This window comes from Stegodyphus dumicola, chromosome 9 (genome assembly GCF_044657685.1).
Source record: "Stegodyphus dumicola isolate Sdum_Otavi_A_Nest chromosome 9, ASM4465768v1".
NCBI lineage: Eukaryota > Metazoa > Arthropoda > Arachnida > Araneae > Eresidae > Stegodyphus > Stegodyphus dumicola.
Window position 1 is genome coordinate 22,902,009 of NC_140776.1, and position 26,498 is coordinate 22,928,506.

The 26,498-nt window shown below is 32.5% G+C and overlaps 1 protein-coding gene across 4 annotated transcripts in view; it reads left to right on the plus strand.

The window, feature by feature from the left end:
• LOC118203526 (uncharacterized) overlaps positions 1 to 26,498 on the plus strand; it is a 294,354-nt gene that overhangs the window by 249,325 nt on the left and 18,531 nt on the right. For all 4 annotated transcript variants that reach the window (XM_085823275.1, XM_085823276.1, XM_035375809.2 and 1 more), the window contains 3 exons: positions 360 to 405; positions 22,091 to 22,208; positions 24,499 to 24,668. In XM_085823275.1, coding sequence (XP_085679401.1) covers positions 367 to 405; positions 22,091 to 22,208; positions 24,499 to 24,668 — 327 coding nt within the window. In that variant the 5' untranslated portion in view covers positions 360 to 366. The remainder of the gene's footprint in view (positions 1 to 359; positions 406 to 22,090; positions 22,209 to 24,498; positions 24,669 to 26,498) is intronic.

Here is a 26,498-nt window from a genome sequence, read left to right on the forward strand (position 1 = left end):
TTTTAAGATTTTTCCAACACCATATGTTAAAAATGCCTGAGGATAATCATTTGATTTCTATTTATTTAAATTGAATATATTAAATTAATTCTCACAGATGTTTAAATCAAATAAAGGTGTTTCTTTAAGCATAAAATGAATTATACACTTTTATCGAAATTTAAAGTGTTTTATACAGCTTTTTGGATTTCATTTTTCACCATATTGGCGTAAAAAGTGTGGTCAATTATTTTGCATAATGGTAACTCGTCAAATAAGAACTAATTATCTTCTCAAAAATAATTGTTAAAATAAGTTTATGTACGAATAACTATGTGAAATCTTACATTACGTTATATTTAGCATTTTTCTTTTTACAGGAAGACCATGCGGGTAGCTTTGGTTTTGATATTTGCTGCTGAAATTGTAAGTATATAGTTTTCATTAATAGCTTAAACTTTTTTTTTTTTTTTTTGAATGCTTATTGTTAAATAGGTAGATATATGGAATAGTTTAGATTTACAGAAAAATAAATAGTTGGTTTTATACAAACTTTAGGAATACTGGTAATTGAGATTCTGAAATTAGTTGAGCTACATTAATCGTCACAGTAATCATGTCAGGTTAATTTAACTTAAATTTTAAATTTTACTGTAATAATACCTATTATACAGATTAGGTTTTGTATACATCTAGGAAGAACTTGTGTAAGAAGTCTAATGCTGGAAATTAAAATTCTGGAAAGGTTTATTGAGGTTATTTAATAAATGCTATAATCATGTGAGATTCATATGCAAAGAGTTAAACTTTTATATTGATTACTCTGTTGGTCTAGTTATTTCTCTTAAGACATTTATTTAAAGTTGTTTTCTGAAGATGCGTCGAACATTTACCCTTCTTGCTTTAAATGTTCGCTTTTAAAATTCCATGAAAAGAGCTCTAATGATATCGTTTTAGACCAATCCTGAACACCAGGCACAGATGAATTCTAAATGAATTCATCCGTGCCTGGTGTTCTACAATTATTCTTGAAATATTTGAAGGATAATTATCGATTTTTCGAATTTATAAAAATGTTCCGAAATTTCGCGTCACTTTTTTACCAATATTGATGCCCAAAATTTACGATTTCGCTGTTCTAGATATTATAAATTGTAATTAAAATGATTTGTACAAAGATGTCTGCCAATTCAAACTGAATTACCCAGGGTAGGCGGCGAGGACGCCCCTTTGCTTACTGCCTTACGGGGTTTCCCCCTTCTACTAGCTTAATTGTTTAAAGTAGAGTGCAATGAAGGAAACCAGTGGCGGTACATTTCTTAAAAGCCACCGCTAGCTCAATAAATAAAGGTGATTTAAATAATAAAATGTTAATTCACATGCCAAAGATCTCTTTGGACACAACATTTCTCGTGTAGATCTTCCCATCATTTTTAAGCTCGCCTTCCAGAGCACCATCAATTATTTTTTAATTTTACGTCCGTTCCTTCACGAACTCTTGAACAGGCAACATAAAGTTGACCGTGTCCAAAATGCAGGCTCAGGTAAAAAAAATGCCAACACGCTTAAGCGTTTGGCCCTGAGATTTATTGATGGTCATAGGAAAGGCAAGTTTTACAGGAAATTGTCTATGTCTCGATTAATACGGCAACCCTGTGCCGTTTCAACGTCACTCCATTGGCTAGTACAGTTACGCGAGCAACCAATAAACTATCGGTGACAAACAGACACTTAAGCCGCATATATATGTATAGGGTGAAGTAACATTATCTCCTCCGAAACGGCTGGCTTCCGGGCTTAGCGAAGCACACCGTTGGATTCCGCAGGTCCGTGGCACGCCATTTTGACCATTCGCGTCTTCGTGGGACTTTAATTAGCCGAGATATTAATTAAAAACTAATTTTCCCCTACGTTTTCTCTACATTTTCCACTTTCTTTCTTGGGTTTTTTCCTATTACTGGGATTTGGCTACGTGCCAAATTCTTTTTTCTCGAATATCTACGGAACGGCGCCGAGTTGAAATTCGAGACGCGTATCCTCGGATTCCAAAAAATTCTCCGAGTCCATCGATACCGTTCTCATCTTCGTATGACTTTAATCGGCCGAGATATTAATTAAAAACTGCGGAAACGTTAATTTGCGCGCTCATTTTTCCGAGTGGCAACAATAAACTATCGGCGACACACACTTTAACCGCTTATATATATATATAAAGATGTTGTCTTAGTTTGGAGGAATATTTCATAGCAGTGTAGCCCGTATCTAGAAATTTTGTGTAAAAATGTTCACAAAAGAAAGAATCTTGTAGTAATATAGGTTTTCTTACGTATGCATGTGTTGGCATGCGATTCATAAAAAAAAATTGAAAAGAACAATGGAATTATGAAAGAAAGGAAAAAAAAGTACTTTCAGAACTAATCTGCATTTTCCCCGAAAAATCTGCGTATAACTCTTACTTTGCTAAATCAAGGCTTTCTTAGGATTCTTGTGCAATTTACTACCACGTTTGCAGCATGAAAAAATTCATATGCGGAAAAGCTCGCTGTTTAAATATTTTTCTTCGCTGCTGTATCAAAATCTTATCCTACGGGAATTTCAAATATTAAGTATCGGAAAGAAAGTTTCTACCAGAGCTATAAATGGTATAAAAACTAGCCGAAATACTTGGCTATTATAAGTTTGGTTTGGTTTATTTAGTTATGACAAAGCACACGATGGCAATCAGCCTAAGGGGATGGTTGTCTTCGTGAAGGTCTTCTAAGGAAAACTGGCTCGTATACTATACGTTATATATGAGGAGAACCACGACACTGTTCATGCAGCAAACCCGTTCGCGAAGATTAGAGCTCGACCAAACTACCAGTGTTCACCGACTTTACCGCTCTAGAGCCCCAGGCCGAACGAACTACCAGTGTTTAACGACTTTACCGCTCGGACGCTGGTGGGCCCTGATGTAAAGTCTCTCTAATTGTTATATATTGTAATAAGCATTGGTACTGTAAGAATCCTCAATACGTCTGTCCTCCAACATCAGCCCCTGTTTGGCAATGTTGTTGTATTTTTGGACAGTTGCGGGATCCGGTCGATACCCGAATAGTCAATGAAAGCCGCCCGGGTGTCCGGAACCTGCTCTCACCTGTCACCTGTAAAATTGCATTTTCATAATTATTCAATAATTCAGTAAGACAAAATATTTTCTGTAGAATAAAAATATAACTTAATACAGATTCGCAACAAATTAATATCATTTTTTAATTCTTCAATAAATCTGCTCTCTGAATTAATTATCTTACCACTACTACTTTCTTTTCAAACACGCGTCTTAAAATGACAAAAAGGTAAAAATCACTTGGCGTTTAATTTTCGTTACAGTAATTCAAGTTTTATACGCTTTCAATTCAAAAAGGGTGCAAGTGGTCCACGAAATTTTGCCCTCCCAAATCTCCGTCCGTATTTTGAAAAACTATTAATTCTCGTTTTCCGGTAACACCACTTATTAACTCTGATATATATAAATGCTGATTACATAAGACTTTGCAGGAAAGAAGTTAGTGACTATGACTGGCATACCGAAGTAACCGGGCTCGAATCCCGGAGGAAACATGGATGTAATTTGTTGTTCCTTCAATAGAAGGAAACAGTGGCCCACCTGTTAAGTGTCTCCATAATAAAGAGACCACAGCTTCTGGCCTTAGTACTGGCCAAGGCCTATAAATGGCTAGGGCCCGCCATTTGTGGGGGGGGGGTAAGACCTTGCAAATGTATACTCGCTTGCCCATCACGTACCTGTTTATGTATTTATGTGTGTATATACAAGGACGGCGTTAGGCATTTATCCTCACAGGCTGTCTCTGCGTTGATTAAATTATTCCGTAGGCAGATAGCCCTAGTATGCTTTGCCGTAATTAAACAAACGAAAACGAAATAAATTCTTCCGTCTTGTGCCGCTCTAAAATTCGAAATATTTTATCGTCTCTAAATTCTGCCGCCCGGTGCTGTCGCATCAGTTGCATCGACTCAGACCCGGCCCTGCCGTATATATTCTTAATCTGTTAACAGCTGTTTGTTATTTTAAGCAATTTCTGCGTTCTTTCTTGTGGTAGCTTCTACCAAAAACTGAAGCAGCCTTGAATTTGATGTTTTTATATAAATGCATAAATATTTGTATTTCCATTAAAAAAATTTTCCTTCCTTTTAATAAGTTGAATGTCTTTACCCGTAGAAGGAAAAAATGAATATATTTCAATCATAATAATTCATATTACATTTGTAAGCAAATGTGTAAAGGAGAAACATTACATTTTTTGTAATGTTTTTTGTAATGTTTTTGTAATATAAAACATTACATTTTTTGTAATGTTTTTTTGTAATGTTTACAATGTGTAAAGGAGAAACATTATACTAATTCAGAAGTCAAACAACAAAAATCAGCGTCATATTTGCAATATATCTTAACTACCTAATATAATTTTAAACTATTTATTACAAATTTTGATTCACAAGCTGCTTACGTATTATGAAATTTTGTATTTTTGTATTTAGGTATATTCTGAGTATAACATTTTAACAATATATGTTTTGAACTTACTTATTTAAGTAAAATCATTAACTATGAATGCTGAAATACCCTAATAAATTAGAATTAACATATTACAGTTTTAAAACATTATTAAAACGTTTGGTTGAGACGCTTGCCAGTAATTAATTTAAAATTAGGAAAAAATTGAGTCTTAGATTAGCGTTAATTTTACAGAAAGGTTTTATATATTTTGAAATTGTCAAATGAGAGATCCTTCCCCTTCTCGAGAATAAAAGATATGTTATTAATAGCTTCCCATCTCGAAAAAAAAAAGACCTCTGCTCTGATGCCTTTACAACCAGTTAAATTTTCTATTAAGAAAATATCAATCCAAGACCAAATTTTACAGTAATGAAGCTCTTGTAAAATTTTCGCAATTTAAATATTTTGTGAAAGAATGAAATTTTAGACAGTTAAAATATAAAATTACTTTGCTTATGATCTTAAACTTCAGTCATTCATTTATCTCAACATTACAGGAATAAAGAAATATTGCGTTTTCTTACTCAATCATACAAGAGATACAGTCCTATTCCTAATTTCCTTACTTCTTCAGGTGGATGAATTCGTGTGACTGAGCTGTGGGTAGCCATGTGGGCTGAAACATTTGTCCTGTCTAGGTCGAGAAAGTTCATAAAAGAAAGTTCAAACGAACGAAAGTTTCGCTTGCGTCTGCCTACATAAGGACATGTTGTGGTTAAACAACCTTCGCAGCCCACGCCAGAATAAGACAGTAATTTTTGTTTAAGAGCTGCATGTTGGCACACCCTTTTCCGATAATTTCCTGTCACTTTTCATATTGGAAACTTGGAAATTGCAAAATTATTATTGAGTGAAATTTAGATATTAAATGAATTTCTAGTGATCAAGAATAAAATTATACCTCAGTTGAAAGACGTTTTTTATTGGGTTGGCGAGAAATTTATTTCCGTTTGCACAAATAGATGGTGTTATGTTCGTTTTGTTGTTTTTCTGTCAATCTTATATTTTTTTTCTTTTGGGGTTTGGCAGCTGACATTTTTATCTTAGGTTTCAATCTTATACTAATTCAGAAGTCAAACAACAAAAATCAGCGTCATATTTTAAAATTTTCACAGGACTAGTTTCAATGGTTTTACCGAACCACCATTCTCAGCTGCAAAAGCGCATTAGAGTTGGTTTAAAAATTTCATTCTGGAGATTTTTCATTTGAAAATGGCCATCGTTCTTGCCGACCTTCTGAAGTTCATAATGACAAAATTAAAGCCATAATCGAATCTTCACTGATTGGGCAAGTGTCTATAAAAAGGTTAAATGCATCTTACACGCACAACAATTGAAAATCACATAAGATGTCCTGGACTCGTTAAGAAGCTTGATATTTGGGTTCAACATGAATTGAAAGAAATTCACTTCACGAAACGAATCAGTATTTGCGATACGCCTTTCAGCGTGATGTAGTCGACCATCTTTTTTTTAAAATCATTACGATTTATGATGAAAATAGATCGTCTACAATAATATTAACCGAATCATGATTCAAGCATAAAGAATCAGCACAAATCGTATCGAAAGTTAAATTGCATCAAAAAAGATCTTGCTGTCAGTTGGGTGGGATTACAAAGGTGTTGTATATTTCGCGCTGCAAAAACAACCGAAGCATCACCTCAAATATTTACTGCCGAAAACTAATGAAATCAAAGAGAAAAGGACAGAATTGGCAAATCACAAAGGAATCCACGACAGTCCAAGGCCTCCCACATCTTTAGAAACATATAACAGAATTATTGTGCCTTGATTGGGAAGTGATGCCGCCTCCCCCATGTAGCTCTGACTTGTACCATCGGATTATCATTCATTTCGAAGCTCACAAAACTTCTTAAATGGCAAAAATTTCTGTAATAACGAGGATTTTAAATGGCATTTGGTTGAATTTTTTGCTGATAAAGACCACAAGGTGAACGAGCGCGAAATCATGAAGTTACCAAAAGGTCGTCGAACAGAATGGAGATACTTGACTCATTAAAGTTCGTTTTTGTGTAAAAGAAATTGAATTTCATTTCACATTAAAACACCGAAATTACTTTCTTACCAACCCTATACTTCCATACTTCCAGATTTTATGTAGGAAAACATCTAATATCCTCTCAGAAGCAATATTGAAGCTTTTATCGACTGTTAAGAAAAATATGATAATAGTTATAATTCCTTTTGATAAAACAATGTCATACAATTTGCTTAATTCATATATCTAAGGTTTATAATAAGCAACATAAATGATAAAAAAGTAAATAAATATTCTCTTGTCATTAAAGATAGAAAAAATAATAATAAAATTTCTGTGTTTATGTGTATAAAACTAGAAAACTCCAGTATGCACGCAATTTCTTTTATTTCTCACAAATAAAAGGAATAACATAAAAAAAATTAATCAGGAAATTTCTTTTCATGTCACTTTACCTGTCACACTATGATTTTATTTCCTACCGTCTTCCGCGGTTATTGTTTGAAACACGCTCATTCTGCTTGTATAAAAAGGGAAAAAAGAAATAATGATGATTTTATTTTCCTTGCATTTCTTTTTTAAATGTACCTTATAATTTGGACCGAACACAGAAGATTGCTAGAATATTATAGATCAATTTAGGAAACTGAAGAGTTTATTTACATCATATGCAAGCGTCTAAAGTTGAGTTAATGAATGACTGAAAGATCTTATGAATGACTGATGAGTGAAATATGATTAAATCACTTTATTACACTGATAACTGTTAAAACACGGCTAAAAATAAGCCATAAATTTTTATTGAAACTGTATTTTAAATGCGAATATAAAAGACGGGTGCTAACTTTGACTGCATTTTTCACATTCATTTAATTAAAATCATTTGAATTGTGATTCTTTTGAAATTTTAATAGCTTTCTGTTTCATAATTTTGTGGAAAAAATTAACCTGAAATGGAAAAAATGAGATGGGAACTGGGGATGTGAGCGTGAGATATTATGCATATTTTAAAATTTCCTATGTTCATGCATCTGATCTTAATAAGATACATATAATTAAGCTGTGTACAAACTTGGCATATTTGATACAATCAAATTATTCTGTTACTCCGTTGCTGATAACTTCCAAAATAAAAAACTAGAAATCTCTTGAATTTGAATTTATGCCTTAAAATAAAGCATCTTACAGAAAACTGCAAATTTAAAATCGTATTTTGAATCTTAATAAGAGTAAGCCCTCAAAAATGCAAAGTAAAAGCTTCAACTTCACTGCAACAGTTTGAAAAAGCGCTATCATTCCTTAACAGTTACTCTCGATTGTTTCAGTGGCGCAGTGAAATCTGATTTTTCGTTGATGACGTATTTTAAGTTGTGTCATATTTGTGAATTTTTAAAAATAATTTTTTTAAAACTTGTTCTTCAGATATTTTTAGCCTAAACTGAAGTGACTGAAGATATTTCTTTCAGATGCTTCCAAGTGTACGAACTGTCTCGGCTCCCATGTGGCCTCGTATAGGGGTTGCCCTAAGTTCTCATCAGTAAATGTATATGTAAGAAATTCAGCTATTAAACCTGGAGTAAACTGTGCCCAAACTCTCAAACCTACTAGTTTTGATAATTTTAATGCACAAAGTAAGAGCTACATTCCCAAAATTAATGCTGCGGATAATACAACCTCGCAAAACTACAGATGGGAACACTTTCAATAATACAAATGAAATGATAGCTCTGACATTTCAGAGCTGTTCAAAGTTATGAAAGAGGTGCAAAATCTTTTCGGCTTCAATATTGGTCGAGTAATCCAGATAAGACACCTGAATTAAAAAATGCGGCAACATGTTAGATAAGTTTCAAATACCCCACCTCATTCTAGAGGAGATTTTTGGGCTTTCTAAGGAAGATTAAGTCTATGGCAATGAGCTCTGTATTGTAAATAATATTAATTAAAAAAATCATTTGTATGTACTGATATATTATGTATCTTATTCCTACAATTGTCGTTTTTTCAGCTGTTTATGTTATATGTTATTGCAAATATGATGATCTTGCGTGATATACTGGCAGTTCTTTTCTACTTGCCCAAATGATCGTTCATTGTTCCTCATACTTACGTTGCTAATAGCTAGGATTCCTCCGCTCTATTTGGCTAGTGACAGACAGACTAAGCGCAACATTCTCTTTAGCGATTCCAGTGCTGCTACATCGTATTTGTGTTTTTGGTTGCTTTACATTATTTTGCTAATAATTTTGCTAATTAATTTTGCTAATTGCTTCCGTTAGTTTGCTAATAATTTTACGGACTTGATATCCAGTGGACTTATTTATCAGAAGCTCATATGTTTTCGAAAATCGGCAATCTGTTATTCTGGGTTAGCGATAATACGCGGGCACACTAAGAGGCACAGTAATTTCAAATGAGGGATATCTGGTCACATTAACCTAAATGTACATTGTGAAGATTTTAATATTTCCTTTTAAAGTGATTTATGTAATTTCCTTTTCATAATAATATTTCTTTTTATTTATGTAATTTTATTGATTACATAAATTAATATACGTAATTAATCATAATTAATAAAATTTATGTTATTTTATTTATTGCAATTGTATTATTTTATTCTTTTTATTTAAGTAAAATTTTATGTAACATTTCTTTCGAAATTGATACTGATGGAAAAGGTTGGAAAAGTTTTTTTTTTTTTTTTTTTTTTTTGTCTTATTTAATCCCGGCAAAGCACTCGAGGGCTATCTGCCTAAGGGGAGGAATGCCTTCGTGTTGGACTTTCTAAGGGAAACTGACTCGTATATACGTATATGAATAAGTACAATAGCGATACAATAAAAATTTTAATGGGATCATTATTAGTGCTTAAACATTATATTATATAGTCAAAAGTATTAAGTTATGGTTCAAAAAAATTTAGCAGTATTTGTTTATGTTATTTTAGTTATTGTAATTATGTTATTTAGTTATTGCAATTAGCTATTGTTTATAAAAGAGAAAAATTTTCTCTCTTGAGATAGGATGTTCGAAATATAATTTCTCCCTCTTCCAATGCCGTCCAGTTAAGAAACAGTTTTGTCACTTTGAGATAGTATTGTCATTCTCGTTATCTGATATTAGTTTTCTTCTTTGTGAAATTGAGTTTCAACATTATTAGGAGGCATTTCGATATTTGCATTTTCGATAAATTGCTAGGTTTTCGAGTTTAACGCTGATATAAAAAATGTTTCTCAACCCTTTCTAAGATTGCAGAAAAATGTTCACTCGAAATGTATCTCTTTGTTTACCTTTATCATATCATAGACTCATATCTTTTGATAGTTCCTTGTAATAATGAGCGAACATTGTTATATCTTTTTTTTTTTTTTTTTTTTTTTTTTACTTTGCAAAGTATTTCGTATCTTTTCATACCAATTGACTACATCAGATATTTCTTTATCTTTGATTTTTTTCTTTTCTTTTCTTTTTTTTTTTTTTTTAGCCCAAAGAAGCGTTAGCTATTAGTCTGTTATTAGTTAGTTTTTTTATATATATATATATATATATATATATATATATGTATAACAGTCATTTAAAAGCAATGTGGGGAGGATAATCTAAAGCCACTTTCAAAATATTTTTTAAATAATAATCGATGCAGAATAACAAATGACAATTTTAAGTTGAGAGATTTTTAAGGTATTTTTCTACGTAACCACAAAATTGGTTTTATTTATTAGGTCAGAAGCAAAAGGAGACACAAAAATATTCACTATTTGTTTTATTTTTAATTTTCTTTAATTCAAAAATCACTTCGTGGTTACAAAAAAGATATACTACGGTTATGTTAATAATTTTATGATTCATTTTTAAATACAGAATACAATATAAAACTTAGCCCAATATCTGTATAATAAAAGATTTGTTTGTTTGAGAAATGCTTGTGTTGTATGTACTCCTGAATGTATTTCCATTGGACGTAAAAATCTGACAAGAAGTAATTGTTCTTGTTCAGCGGGTCTTTTTCATAATGTGTGATTTAACGACAGCCCGTTCGTACTGTTTAAGCAGTTTAACCTTGAACGTCCTACCTTAATGCCCGTTAGGCGATTGCAAATTGGATAAAAGGAAAACAAGTTCTTACTTAAATTGTCTGCTGCGCTGTAGCACTTAAGACACATTTGCAGACTGCAGTTCTATATAACAGATTATTATGCCCTTGAGTTCAAGGTCACGTATTATTGCTATATGTAAAAATGGATCTTTACATAAATCTTTTCACTGTCGATTTCTGAACTACTAGAGTTAACTTGTTTATACATTTATTAATTCATCATTATAACTATTAATTGTTAAGCATAACGATACTCGAAATTCTCTTACATGCATAGTAATTCAATTCAGGCATATTTTGATTTATATTAAAGAATACTTGAAAATACACCTGGATTTAGTTCTTTTGGTTAACTTGCATATATCTGTCAATGCAACGTTGGGTCTTTTTTTTTCCCTTTAAAAGGATTGATAGTATAAATGCGAAAAAAGAAAAAACTAATTAAAAAAAATCTGAAAGGTTTCAGATTTTACATCATAACCAAAGGGACTTTTTTTTAACGTTTTGTGTGTTACCTTTATTTATTAAATACCATGTTCTTCGCATTTAAACCATAAAATTCAATTTAACAGCAATATCGGAAAATAATTTTAAAATGAGCTTACCTTTAGAATTGCCGATACACAGTCTCGCGCGCTGTAGATAATTTTTTTTTTTTTTTTTTTTTCTTTTTCGTACAGTGTTGCCATTGCTTGCTTTGAGATCGTTGGGTTTGTTAACCAAAAATTCTTTAAAGTTTTGCAAAATATGAAATAGATAATAAAACAAATTCTAAATTCCAAATTTGGGTTTCCAGATGCCCATATTCGGGTGGAAACTTACGTTATTCAAAATTTGATGACTCTAAGCATCGTTGTTTTATCACAATGCGAAAAACATGCATACATTTATTCAGATTCTTCATTACTTAATTTATTTAAATATAATACAGGGCTGTAATATTTGGTGGCAACAATTTGAAAAGTGAACCGATATTTATAATGAATAAACGCAAAATGCCAAAACGAAATTATTAGTCCTTCTGGGGAAATTGCCCCTTTGGAGTAATAAAATAAAATTTTATTTTATTTACGACACATTTACACAGCATTTGGGCCATCAGCTGACAACCTTTCGGCTAAGCCCACTTTGTGCTAAAAATATTTGAAAACAGTGCATCATTAGAATTACCAATAGATAGTCTCGGTCACTTCAGATATAAGTGTTTTATTTCCTGCAGTGTTGCCACTGCTCGCTTTGAAATTGTTAGCCCAAAGGAGTAATTTGCCGAGATAGGCTATTAATTCAGTATTGGCATTTTGCGTTGGTTCATTATAAATATCGGTTCACTTTTCAAATTGTTGCCACCAAATATTACAGCCCTGAATTACATTTAAAGAAATTAACTAAAGAAGAATCTGCATGAATGTACGTCTGTTTCTCGCATTGTGAAAAAACAACGGTACGTAGAAGACATCAAATTTTGAATTACGTATTCTTCTACTCAAATATGGGCATCTGGAAGCCTAAGTTTGGAATTTGTTTTATTATTATTTTGTTTTTTTTATATTTTATTTATATTCTATAAAACTTTATAAAGAATTTTTTAACAACCTCGGCGTTTAGTATTCCATTAACATTAACATCGCGGGTATCTTCAAGCACGGATATTTTTTGCATGAGATTTCTTTTTTTATGATATTGCTGTTGTACTGAATTTTATGGTTTAAGTGCGAAAAACACGATATTTAATAAATAAAAGTAACACACCAAACGTTGAAAAAGTGCTTCTTTGGGCGTAATATAAATTCTGAAAGGTTTGAGTTTTTTTTTAATAATTATTTAGTTTTTAAATTAAAAATTTGTTGGTGTGTGTGTATTTAATTACGGCAAAGCACACTAGGGCTATCTGCCTAAAGGGAGGGATGCCTTCGTGGAGGACTTTCTAAGGGTAACTGGCTCATATACACGTTACACATGGGAAAAGCCACGAAAACGCCCATGCAGCCAGCCCGTTCGCGGGATTCGAACCTCAGACCGAACTACCAGTGTTCAGCGACTTTACCGCTCGGCTGCTGGTGGGCCCAAAAATTCGTTGGAAAAACAGCCAATAAAACAAATTCCAAATTCGGGCTTCCTGGTGTCTGGGTTCGGGTAGAGGACTATGTTATTGAACATTTGCTGACTCTAGTTACCGTTGTTTTTTCACAATGTGACAAACATACATACGTTCATGCAGATTCTTCATTATTTAGTTTCTTTAAATATAATACAGGGTGATAATATTTGGTGACAACAGTTTGAAAAGTGATAATCGCTTTCAAGTGATTCAACGCAAAATGTCGTTTGGAGACTATTAGCCCTTCTGGGCTAATGCCCCTTTGGGGTAAAAAGTTATTCAAGCATTCATTTTAATATTTTACCTTACTGTTTGAAATTAACAGTAAGAATTTATATAATGTAGCAAAAAGCCCCCAATCAATTAGGAAATTTGGATTCCAGCTGAGATTATTTCCTAGAAAATAGTGGATAAAATTTGTCTTCTCTTTTTTTTTTTTTTTTTTTAACTAAATGTCACCTAATCTAAATAATGAACTAACGTTGCAGAATTTACATTCCGATCCAAAATCTAAACATTTAAGTGCAAAATTGACGGACGTGTTTGTAATAAATAATTTCCTCAAACAAGTTTAAAAAGGTAATAAAAATACCTTTTTACCTAATACGGTAGTACGGAACAATAATTTGCCCAGCGAGCAATTTTAATTTTGTTTCTTCCTGAATTAGGTGAAAATCTGTTTGAAATCGCTTAGCAAAAGAGACTGAATGTGATTGAATTCGTTCTCATGTAATTCCACTAATTTTGTGTTTAAAAGTATGGAAAGTTTTGTATTTAATTTATTAAATCATAATCGGTTTGGTTTATTTAATGACGGCAAAGTATTCAAGGCTATTTGCCTAAGGGAAGGGCTGCTTTCGTAGAGGACATTTAAAGGGAAGCGGCTTATATACACGTTACACATGGGGAAAACCATGAAGACGCCCATGCAATTAGCCCGTTTGGCGGGATTCGAACCATGGGCCGAACTACCAGTGTTCAGCGACTTCAATCGCTCACCCGCCTGGTGTGCCATAAAATTATAATAAGCATTACGTTTGTTATTTTTACTGATCTGCGAAGCACGTATGAAAAATCATATTTTATGCTTACAGAACTCTTCTATCTTCATTAATGGAATTGTTTTCATAAAAGTCTTTCCCTTACTTTTAGCTGTGAATAAATGTCTGGAATCAATATTTAAAGAAATAAAGCTTGCTGTCATCTTTTTCGAAAATCCTGTGTATATGACCTGTATCATTTTGTAGACGTAAAAGTTATACAGGAATTATAGTTATTCATTTTGTTTAAATATTCACTCACTATACTTTTTTGCTTGTTGCATTGATTCATATTTTTTATCACACAATTTGCATTAGGTATTTCAGAAATTTCCTTTCCTTTGTAGAGAGAAACTCTGTGAGTGTGAGAGAGAAAAATCTATGTGGCTCTCAAATCTATAAATTATTACTGTAATATTTGTTCGAAATCCAATGAGTTAAAATGCTAACTACAGCAAAGCTATCTAGAACTGTAAATCGTACTGCGCAGTTCAATAAAATATAATATGGCTATTAGAATGTATACAGGCTGGATGAAAAATACATCTGGTCTTTTTAAAGGAAATAATTATGATAATTCTGTTATGAATTTTGTATTCATGTGGATAATTTTGGTGAAATTTTACGTGATATGGTTGCATTATTCTGCGTAATGTAATATGAAAATCTTGAGAGAAACGATGCTCTATTGGAAAAATAAGAATACAAGGGCAAGTCTATTAAATATTGAGTAATCTCGCTAATATGGGAGATATCGCCAAGCTTGCAACCGTTTTGGCGACTAATTTTTGTCCCCAGATTAAGCGAAAAACATCAAAAGTCGCCAAACTTTGCGACATTTTGGTCTGGTCCCTGTATAATTCTAATGGATATTGTAATTGAATTATTGAAATTTATTCCTATATGAACTGTAACCGTATCCGGTTTTCATATGCCTTCCAGTAATTTCGAGAAGCAGAATGTACTAGAAATTTCTCGGTGGCCGGAACTAAACTATATAAAGCCGGAGGGAGCACTACTTTCTCAGTTGTTAGTTGTTACTTCAGCGTGGTTTGGATTATTCAGATATCTCCGTGTTACCTTCTCTCTTTAGATGCGTTTTGCACTGAGTTGTGTTTAACGTCTTTAGTACTTTGAAGTGTAATTACTGATTGTGCTCTGTGATATTGGGAAGTGTTTCTTTTGGTAAAATTATTTTTTTTCATTCGATCCATTACGAGCCCGTACGTACACAACAGTACTATCAAAATGAACTTTTATCTTCAACTTCTGCGTAGTAAAAAGAGGAATAGAAACTGATTTATTGAAAATTTGGGGAAGGTAAAAAGGTGTCAGAAATTACGAATCTATTCGACTAAGTTAAAATTAAATAATTAAAAAACAAAGCACTATCAGGATTTAAGCAACTAAAGGAGAAGGTCAATAATGTGATAAGAATGCTGAAATTTTCGAAATTTATTCGCGTATTTTTTAGCTTTCAACGCTTCACAGTTTGCACAGTAGAGTTAAAAAACGCGGAAGAAAAGGAAGGGTCAAATATGTCTGGGAAAAAAAAAAAAAAAAAGAAAAGAAGAATGTTTGCTTTGTACCTCCCTCTCCACACTCCTTTACTGTTTTCTTTCAGTGAATGTACACATGGAATGTTCGAATTCAAGTTGTCGAGTGTTTTTAATTACAGATGTGTCAGGACATTGGCCGATCTGCAAATTTCTGGGAGGTTTTTTAGAAGCTCCCCCGAGCCAATACCGACTTCAGTCAATGATCCGTGCTTGTGCTTGCTCTGTGGCGGCATTGACATAAAAAGAAACAGTAGTTTTTACCAAGCACCGTTGCAGAAGGTTGCCATGGATAGTTTCAAAAGTCCTTCAGAAGAATGCATTTTGTTTCTTCGTTTTTAACAGTTTTATGAAGAAAAACAAACAAACTAAATAGTTTCATACTATTCGCTGTCTTGCAGCCATTTACGAGAAAATGTAGATATTTCTATAATTTCATTTCTTTCCGTCTTATTGTAAACTACTTATTTAATTAACAAATTCTACCTTTATTTTATTTTTCAACTATGTTTCCTTTTTTATGAAAAACTGCTTCAATTGTTTCGCATGTTCTTGTGTAATAAACTAGTTTTTTTTTTTTCGGTTATAAAGAGGGAGATTGGTATACAATTCTTGCAAATTTTCTGAAGCAAATTTGTTGTTTGTTTTTACTTCATATATTAAGTAAACCAATAGCTAGTAGTTCCCGGAATTTCGATAATTGCTTTCTCAGAACATGATGAAGAAATTTTCAAAAAAGTGTAATACGAGTAAAACGTGTTTAAATTTTATTTTGCCGTCGTCGTTGTTTGACTTTCCGCAGAAAACTGAAAAAATGGAATATCACTATCCGATAATGTTTCTTGTAAACCGCAGAATTAGATATTTCGGTATGCAATAATACTTCCATTGTTTATAAAAGTCCTTAATTTGAAATAAGAACTTTTTAATAAACCTGCAAAAAATTAAAATATGTTAAGTTTTCTTTTTAAAATTAATTGATTTTTGAATTAACAGTTCTTTCATAATACTAATAGAATGTTTACGCTCTTGGAATTTAAAATTTTTATTTTTTAATTTTCAACGATATATTTATAGCATAAACATATAATATATATATAACAATACGCATAAAACATTCATTGAATTCTTTGGTATAGATACACACACACACATATATATATATAGATATGTACATAATGTTACGAGTTTTGCATTTAGGTATATAATTTTAGTAGACTTATAATTAAAATTGTTGTATTTCCCCGCGCAATTCAGCTCGATAAAGAGAAAGCTGCGCCGGAAAAGTAATTCAACATTGAGTAAATGGTTATCTCGATAATTTGTATTGAAACTGAATAAATGTAATTAACCACTATGTTAGCTGCACTTAGATACGAATTTTGCACTTAGATAGGTAATTTTAGTAGAATTATAAGTAAAATTGTTGTATTTTTCTGTGTAATATAGCGCAAGACAAATTTTAAGACAAAGCTATGGCGTAAAAGTAAGCGTTCAGCGGCAAGAGCATTCAACATTGGGTATCTCTGTTATATGGCGAGACATCGCCAAACTAACAAGGTTTTTGGCGATAAATTGCCAGAAGTCGCCAAATTTGGCGACCACTTGGCGACATTTTGGTCCAGTCCCTGTATCACCTTAATGTGTATTGAAATTGAATAAATGTAATTGACCACTATGTTAGCTGTAACCGTAATTCCACACTCTTATTGCTTACCAGCAATTTCGAGAAGCAGAAAGTACTAGAAATTTCTCGCTACCGGTTGACAACTATAAAAGGCTAGAGAGAGAGAGCATCTGAGTTGAGTTGCTTGGTTATTGTTGTTGCGAGTTATTTAAATCGGCGAGAATTGAGATATCCGTGTTAGCTTTCTCTTTAGATGCGGTTTGCATTGCGTTGTATTTAATATTTTTAGCAGTTTGAAGAATAACTACTAATTACACTGCGTGATATTATGAACACTTGTGAAAATATCTCTGAGGAAAATATTAGCGTTCTGTTATATTTCTTTTAATAAGAATAGATTGTATTAACCTATTATCGGACTTATGCGTCCAATCTGTTAGGAACACATACCCGCGAAACAATATAATTATCAAATTTTCTATTTGTGATTATTGCATAGGGAATTAAGTTTCAAACTATCGCAAACTGAAACTAGGAAAAGTTAATACTATAACAGCTTAAGAGAACTATGCCAAAACTATTAAAAACTTCTAATAAGCTTTAAAAAAAGTTTGAGATTTGCATTGGTATGCATACATTTTAAAGTAAAATAAAATAAAAAGAAAACAAAAAGTATGGTACATACATAAAAAATAAGCTAGAACAAACAGTACATACATTAAAAAAAAAAAAAAAAAGAATTAAATTATCGCCGATATTATATACCGGTGTAATCGCATGATTTATTTGAATATGGGGTTTTCTATTTCGATTTCCATTTCATTTTATGGTGTATTTTGTTTTTATCTTTAAATGTTCAAAGGGCCATGCGGAACGAAATGGGATACAGTTCTTTAGGATTGTTCAGTTGTGATGTTTCAGATTATTATCTCTTGAGAACTTGGTCTAAAACATTAAAACTATGAATAATCAACAATGTATTATAAATTTTAATATGATTGGTATATCCAGTATATAAAATAAAATTTTCTAAAACACTTAAAGGATGGTTTATAAATTTGATTTATAATTTTGAAATATAATAGGTTTCTGTATATAGTTTTAACATCTTCCTTGGATGGTTTAATCTACTTCTACTAATCTACTTAAAAAACGTAAATTATTAATTTACGTTTTTTAAGTTTTTGATTACATATATATATATACACACGTGTGTATGTCATCTGCTCTCAATATGCGTATTTTTCTTCTCCGCTAATGATATTTTTGTTGTTGTTGTTGTTGTTGTTGATTACGCATCATCAGTTGATAAATGATGTTGATAGGAAAATGTTAAATTTGAAAGTAAATGCTTTGTTTCGAAATTACAGATTTAATCAGTAAATGACGCGATAACCATCATAAAATTCAGTATCTAGAAAGTATTGTGAATCATAATGATATGTTTGTATGATGATATAAAAACTGTGGATTCAAATTTGTTTTGAAACATTTAAGCTAAATATGCGATAAATTTCAAAATGAAAAGTCAAAAAATCTGTTTATGATCACTTTTTTATTATCTTTCAAAGCTTAGTTTTTATTATTTTTTTTAAGTCTAGAAGAGTTATAGTCTCCAAACGTCATTTTGTGGAGTTTCACTGTAAACGGCGAATCAAATTTTTGCCACCAAAGTTAAATTTTGTATTTTATTTAAATGAATGAAATAATGAAGAGTCTGCATGAATATATGTATGTTTCTCGCATACTGAAAAAAAACGAGTTTTGAATAACGTAATCCTCCACCCGAACATGGGTACCTGGAAGCCCGAATTTTGAATTTCGAACCCGTTTTATTATCTCTTTCATATTTTGTAAAACTTTAACGAATATTTGATTAACAATCTCAGCGATTTCAAAGCGAACAATGCAACACTGTAAGGGAAAAAAAAAACACTTTTACCTCCAGCGCGCAAGACTGTGTATTGGAAATTCTAAAGATATGCTGTTTGTAAATACTTTGGGCTATTGCTTCTGAATTGAAATGTATCGTTTAAGTTAGAAAAACATGATATTTAATAAATAAAGATAATACACAAAACATTTATAAAAAAAACGCCCTGTTGGGCGTAATAGAAAATCTGAAAACTTTCAGTTCTTTTTTTATTATTATTATTTATTTATTTTATTTTTCTTTTAATTGTTAAAAATCAAAGTCTTTATTTTCTGCTAATTTTGGTTGCCCAGAAATTAATAAATGAAAGCTATTAATTTCTTGAAAGTATCTCTGCGTGTTTTTCCTCTTTTCACGTGGGTTAGTTAATATTAAAAAAATTTAAAAGAAAGCTTCATTTCATGTGCATCAAATAAGGAATTTTATAAACATCTTTACTCTATAAACTCATTACAATGAATGAACTTAACTGAGACTATCTCTATCTTGTCTTCAAAGTAAAATGCTAACAAAATAAACTGAGTTATTAATTGCATAGAATTTAAGGAAGAACTGTTTCATTTCGGTCGAGATCAGTCTCGACCACAGAGGAAACTTTTTGAGAGCTGGCCTTGCACTTAATACTAACCTCGCCCATTTTATTTATTGCAATGGTGATAGTAAATTAGAAAAACGTGCTAAACAAAACATTACTTTGAAATATTTACCTTAGGTGGAAAGGGTAGTGTAGAATTTGTTAGGAAATATTTTCTAAAGCAAAGAGAGCTTTCTGTTGTGTAATTCTTCTTCTATGAGTTAATGTCTTTCTTTGGTATTTTTAAGGGTTTGGAGCTTAAAGTTACTTTGTTATTTAGCAAATAGTTCTTCTTTTTCCGGGAGCATTAACTCTTTTTCGTGACGAATAGGAATTTTATGTCGCTTTCAGTGCTTCCGGAAATTCATTCTTGATAGCTGAACTTAGAAATTTTTACAATCTAGTGCACTTTTCTAACTAGTTATATAATTCTTGAAATTATGTTATAAATGATGTTAATGTTATGCCGATAACAGTTTTTATAAATGTATGTTTTATGGTATGTTTATATAAATAATAAGACATATAAGAAAGTTTACATAAATAATAAGACGGAATAAACAAGACACGTTTGTGAAATTATATCATTCGGTTCTAGTGAAGTATAAAGTATCCAGATTCTAAAGGGACCAACAAAATTACCGAAATCGTTTACAAGTTAACATTATGTATAGTAGGTTACTTTTAATCAAAATCAAGATTCTAATTTGTTTTAGTGCAGGAAAATATCTCAGAAATACTTCAGTAAACACGTCGACGCAAACTACTGTAAAATAAATTTTTTTTGAAATCGCTGTTTATAACATTATTTGAAAATATTATTTAACTGATTGTGTGAAATTAGAAAAGATTAATGTAATCCGAAAAAAAAGGAGAAAAGTTCTTCTGGGTTTATTTTGTAAAGCTTTAAGCTTATTAGCGATAGAGGTGCTATTAGTATCAAACCTCACTTTTTTTTGTCCAGATAACTTTGTAAAGACATTAGGTATTTTTTGAAGCAGGAATCATAAAAAATGATCAATGCTTTCGCCGTGAATTGAACCACGGATCTCTGGAATACGAGCTGAGCATGCAGACCACTACATCACGAAGGCACGCTAAGAAGGCGGGAGAAATACCTTAGATACTTCCACTTTTAAAGGGCGACTGGGGTTTAGGGGACCCAATCGCCAAATCCTGGGTGTGAAGAATCATCATCCACCACCATTTTTTTTTTTTTTTTTTTTTTTTTTTTTTTTTTTTTTTTGTTCGATCGCCTCTTTAGAGACATTAGGTATTTTTTAAGCGGGAATCATGAAAAATGAGCAACGCCTTCGCCGGGAATCGAACCACGGACCTCTGGAATACGCGCCCAGCATGCAGGCTACTACACCACGAAGGCACGCTAAGAAAGCAGGAGAAATACCTTATAATTTTTGTGTCCGTATCACTTTTCAAATGTTGCCACCAAATGTTATCGCCAGAGCCGTGCCAAGATATTTTTTCACCTGAGGCAAAAAGGTAAATGCGCGCCCCTATATCTTATATATATGCTGCTTAAGTGTTTGTCGCCAATAGTTTATAGGTTGCTTGCGTAACTGTACTAGCCAATGGTTTCTCATACATTTGGTTTTCAAATCCAAGTTCAGAATTTTCTTTTACTGTTGCCAAAACTAGATATGAAATACAATGTTGCCAATAAATGCATTTTCCTTTAAAATTATTAAATCTGTTTTTGTATTTTAAACTGAATTTTCAGCTGAACGCAAATTGATCGTGTCAAGGGGAACGTGAATATTTGTTTGCATTGGCACTCATCTGTTTTTTAAATGGTTTACAACTGTAATTGCATCTTTATTCCACGGAATGTGTTCACGAGGAGCTTGTTATTTAGTATTCATGGCAGAGTGGGATCAAGTATTTACAATTTGCATTTTAAACAAAAATTCATTTTGTGCAGCAAATAAACTAATTCAGATTAATTCAGTTTGAATTAGCAGACACCTTTGCACAAATCATTTTAATTGCAATTTATAATATCTAGAACAGCGGTCATTTCGTATGACCGCCGGGATTTCTAGTATATATATATATATATATAAAAATAGCTATATTTGTATTAAACAAAAATAACTGTATTAAATCAAAATATCATAATTCTTATAACATGATTATACCATAATTCTTGAAGTATTATTTAATCGTACCTTTATAAATTTAGAAAAATAATATAGCCAATTATTTATAACTTTCAAATGAATATGTTAAAAAATTCTTTTTTGATAAATAAGAAATAACATCAAAACGCATTCCAGGTTTTCTTGCATTATTTAAATTTGCCGAAGCTTATTTCCCCTGATAATAACTGACAAATATCAAAACATAATTAAAGTAATTTTCGAATTCGTATAGCCAATTTGGCGCCCTTTCTAATGATTCACCTGAGGCAAATGCCTCTTGCCTCACCCTTGTCCCGGCTCTGGTTATCGCCAAGCATTATTTTTATAATTAAATTGTCCTATTTAGACCTACATAAAGTCTGTTCTGGTTTCAATATTGCTATGAATATGCTTGTGACTAAACTAAATCGTGTATACGTATCACTTTTAATGTGAATAATAATAAGATTTTGCCATTCTTATTAGCTGCTCGGGCCTGTCTTTTGTCAGGAGGGCAAAAGAGATGACAGCCACGTTGACAACGTTGTCCGTCAAGCTGTGGCCGATGAATTCAGCAGCGAAATTCTCACAAACAGGACGAGAGGTGAGAAGCATACATTTTCTAATCTGTTTCTGAATTTTTGTACGATATACAATTTAGAAAGAACTGAAATTATAAAATGAAAAATTGCTTATTGAAGGATTTTTGTATATTATATTTATATATATATATAAGTTAGTAAAAATAGTTAGTAATTATTTAAAAACTTTAACTGTAATTGAATGCTTGCCAGTTAATATTACCCTTTTTCGCAGTTAAATATCATTTTGTAAACTCTTACAGTTGTTTAATACATTTCTGTTAAAGTGATAATTCTGTGACAGTTTACAAATTTCTAAGAAAGAATTTATACCTTCTACTATGCTGGTACATTTAATTGAATTCTATTCGAGCACTTACTTGCATTTAAAATGCCTATAAAAGGCACTTTAGTTAATGGAAAGCCTAAAATAAATGATTTTTTCAATGCAAAGAGAGGTAATGGTTGCCCGTTATGCTTCCGAAAGTTTAAACCATGCTTTCATTATCGGCTGCTGTCAAGTAAATAAACCAGCAATATATCCAAAAAAATTAATTTGTTAGTAGCATAATAAAAGAATTAAGTTAAAACTTTCAAAGATGAGTCGTACCTGAATTTTGATATATTACGCTGATTTTTATTAGAAAAATTGTTTGTTCACGAGTTTGCATTTAGAGTTTATCAATTCGTTTTCGAAATATAGAATTGAACTGATACACGCACACACAAAAGAAAAATTAATAAATAAATAAAATAAAATAATAAATCCATTTCGAGGAAGAGTAGATTGACGTGAGATTCTTCGGAATGCATAATAGAATACCAAATATCTGTCTAAAGTTGAATTTTGGTGTAATTTTAAATTTCGCATATACCCTCTAAAACAAAATTCCATTTCTAGGAAGAGTGAACTAACATGAGATTATTCAGAATGCATGATAGAATTCTTTGGAAGGCATAAGTATCAGTTTCAGGCTTGATTTTGGCCAAATTAATTGTGAAATATGATTTGTATTTTGCAAAAATTGTGACATTTTATTTGTATTTTGTAATAAAATATGAAATTTCAAAAACTTCAGGTAACTGGAAAATTTACATTATTTGGGGACTCTGCACCATCATTTACTACTGTGAAATTTTGGACAGTTGAATTTAAACGTGAGCATACCTGCTTGGATGGCCAAAAACCGTTCAAGACGGCCAAAAACTGCAGTCACTGAAAAAAACATCGCATAAAATCCACCAAATGGTGCTGACGACCATCGAATCAAGGTTAGCAAAGGCTATTATTTAGAATGTCCAAAGAACGTGTTTGCCACATATTAAACCAAGATTTAGATATACGCGAGCTAGCTGCACGTTGGGTGCAGCGTTTGCTCACTTTGGAAAACGTGTCCGAATGAACATTTGCATCTTTCTATTGCCTCAATAAATCGGAGTTTTTTCTACTATTAATCACTGTAGATGAAACCTGGATTCATCATTACAGCCCAGAAATAAAAATACAGTCAAAACAGTGGACTGCGAAGTGAGAATCGGTTCCAAAAATGGCAAAAGCTGTTCCTTCTGCTGGGAAAAAGATAGCAACAGTTTCCTGGGATAGCCATGGGATTGTTTCAATAGATTATTTTGAAAAGAGAAAACCATTACCAGAGCTAACTACGCAACTTTGCTTGACAAGCTAAAGACAAAAATTACGGAAAAACGACTACATTTGCAATGCTCCATCTCACACCTCAGCGGCTGTAATAGCGAAAATCCATGAATTACGATTTGAACTGCTTTGACCACCTGCCCTATTCGCCAGATCCGACACCAAATGACTTTTTTGCTCTCTAAGCTAAAAGAAGCACTTAGAGAACAAAGATTTTCGTCAAACGAGGAGACTTTGCAGAGGAAAATTCCGCATATTATTTGGGCGGGTTAAAAGGATGGGAGCATCGCTGGAAGAGATATATAGATTTACAAGGAGACTATATCAAAAAATAAAAGTAATTTGGAGGAAAAATGCATTTTTTCTTTGTTAGGTCGGAAACTTCTCGAGCAGCCTACGTAACAGCACTGTGGATTCGTCGTTAAGTAACGGCAAACTGCTTTCACTCGTATAAAATTTTCTGTCCGCTGGAACATATGATCATTCATTTATTTACTTTGCCATGAATTGTGGCATTTACAATGCTGCTTAAATCTTCTGTAACGGTTTCATCAAATTCGTTGCCCTTTCTTCATTGCCGATTTCGGATGATAAGCTATCATAATGTAGCTTAATTTCTTCTAGTAGATTTGAATAATTATCAATGCATTTCCTTACAGCATACCTGTCTTGCGCTTCTGGAGAAATGGTGATCAAGCTCAACTTTTCAGAGCCCTTTCGAGGAGTCACCTATACGGATTATGACAGGACAAGCCCCTGCAAATTTTATGGCGACGGCAGTCGTTATTACGAACTCCGCATTCCGCTGAAGGGATGTGGCACAAAACAGGTGCGTAATTTTTGTATGAAATGCAATATTATTATAATGATTCCAATTAAAGGCTTGTTTTAATAAAATACCTGGGGATGGGAACAAAACAGCAAAATTCTTCATCACATGATAGATTATTCTTTTATCAGCTTTCTTGTTTACTTAACAGAAGAAAGTGTAATATCGTGTTACTAATAAGGGACATGATAGTTATCTCCTTTAAAAAAAATAGAGAATGGGTTTGTAATGTGGAAACTAGAATCTTAAACTAAAAACTGCATTCAAAACTTTGTTTTAAAATTAAAATTTCAAAAAATGGTTGAATAACTTTTAATTTAAACAAAATACTTCTCATAAAATCTTTATGAACGGCATCTGTTCCAACGTATGAAAGGAATTTTTTTTTTATTTACAGTTAAATCTCCAGTTTTACGTAAATACACTCTTCTTATTTATAAGTGGTATGTTTCAGCAGAGATGGAAAGATTTTCGACATACAGAGTTATTTATTAACATGATCATCATGTTATGTTTGTTTCATATTCTTTTAGTTAAGAGCATTAATGTAATGTTTCTAACAAAAAAAAATTTATAATTTTGACACAATGTCATTAAATGCTCTAGCACAATAGAAAAATCCCTCAAACCAATTCTTAAATTATAATAGTGCGGCAAAATATATTTATCATCAGTTATTACATTTCCATTTGTTTTGAGCCCGCATAGGGAATTTTAAAATTTATTCATAATTAATAGTGTACATTATTTATTAGCTCACAAGAGCTATTAGTCTCAAAACGGCATTTTGCATCGAATCACTTTTTAAATTGTTGCCACCAAATATGAACTCCCTGTATTATTGTCTATTTCATATTTGTTTCATTTTTGTTTATTGTCTATTTCATATTTTGTAAAACGAATTGTTGATTAAAAAATTCAGCAATTTCAAAGCGAGTAGTAGCAACACTGTAGGGAATAAAACATTTTTATCTCCAGCTCGCGAGACTGTATCGGAAATTCTAAAGACATGCTGTTTTTGGATATTTTTAGTTCAGCGTGGCGTTAGTCCAAATGCTCTCAAAACGTGTACGTGTCTGCATATAACAAAACGCCTGTTTGGGCGTAATATAAAATCTGAATGCTTTCAGATTTATTTATTTTTTCAGTTGCTGTTTATCATTAAATGTATAGTTACGAAATGTACAGGCGCGATGAGATGGCTTCCCCGCAAAGCAGTTTTAGGGTTGCCCATAAAATGGCAAGGGAAGGCAGGGCTGCCATATTTGGCGAGCAATCGCCAATTTGGCGATAAAATTGGCGATATGCATTGGACGGATGGAGAACCTTCTGGAACGAATTCTTACCGGTTTAGCCCAGAATGTTCTCGAACAGAAGCCGAAAGCTATATAAACCCTGCTGGTCCGCAGTCAGTCAGTTAGTATCGAGAGTAAGTGCCTCGTCGAGAAGGCGAGTGAGAGTGCCTCGTCGAGAGGGCGAGTGAGAGTGCCTCGTCGAGTGCGAGATAGTCAGTATTGAGTTGGTATCTCGTCTAGCGAGTCAATCCCTGCGGAGTCGATCCCCCGAGTTGACAGCCGGGCAGCGAGTGCCGAGTGGATCGTTGAGTTCGCCGAAAGAGTCCCTTAGTGTATCGCGGTTAGTGCATCGTCGAGAGAGCGTGTTGAGCTCCGGGAACGATTGAATCGAAGAGTCGGGAGCCGTGCTCTGTGTGTCGTCAAGTGCATCGAGAGTTGTAGCTTGGAGAGTCTCGAGAGTACGTGGAGTTCTGAGAACGACCGAGCAGAGTCGAGAGCTGTACTCTGGTGCTTTGCAATAAAGCTGTCCCCACCG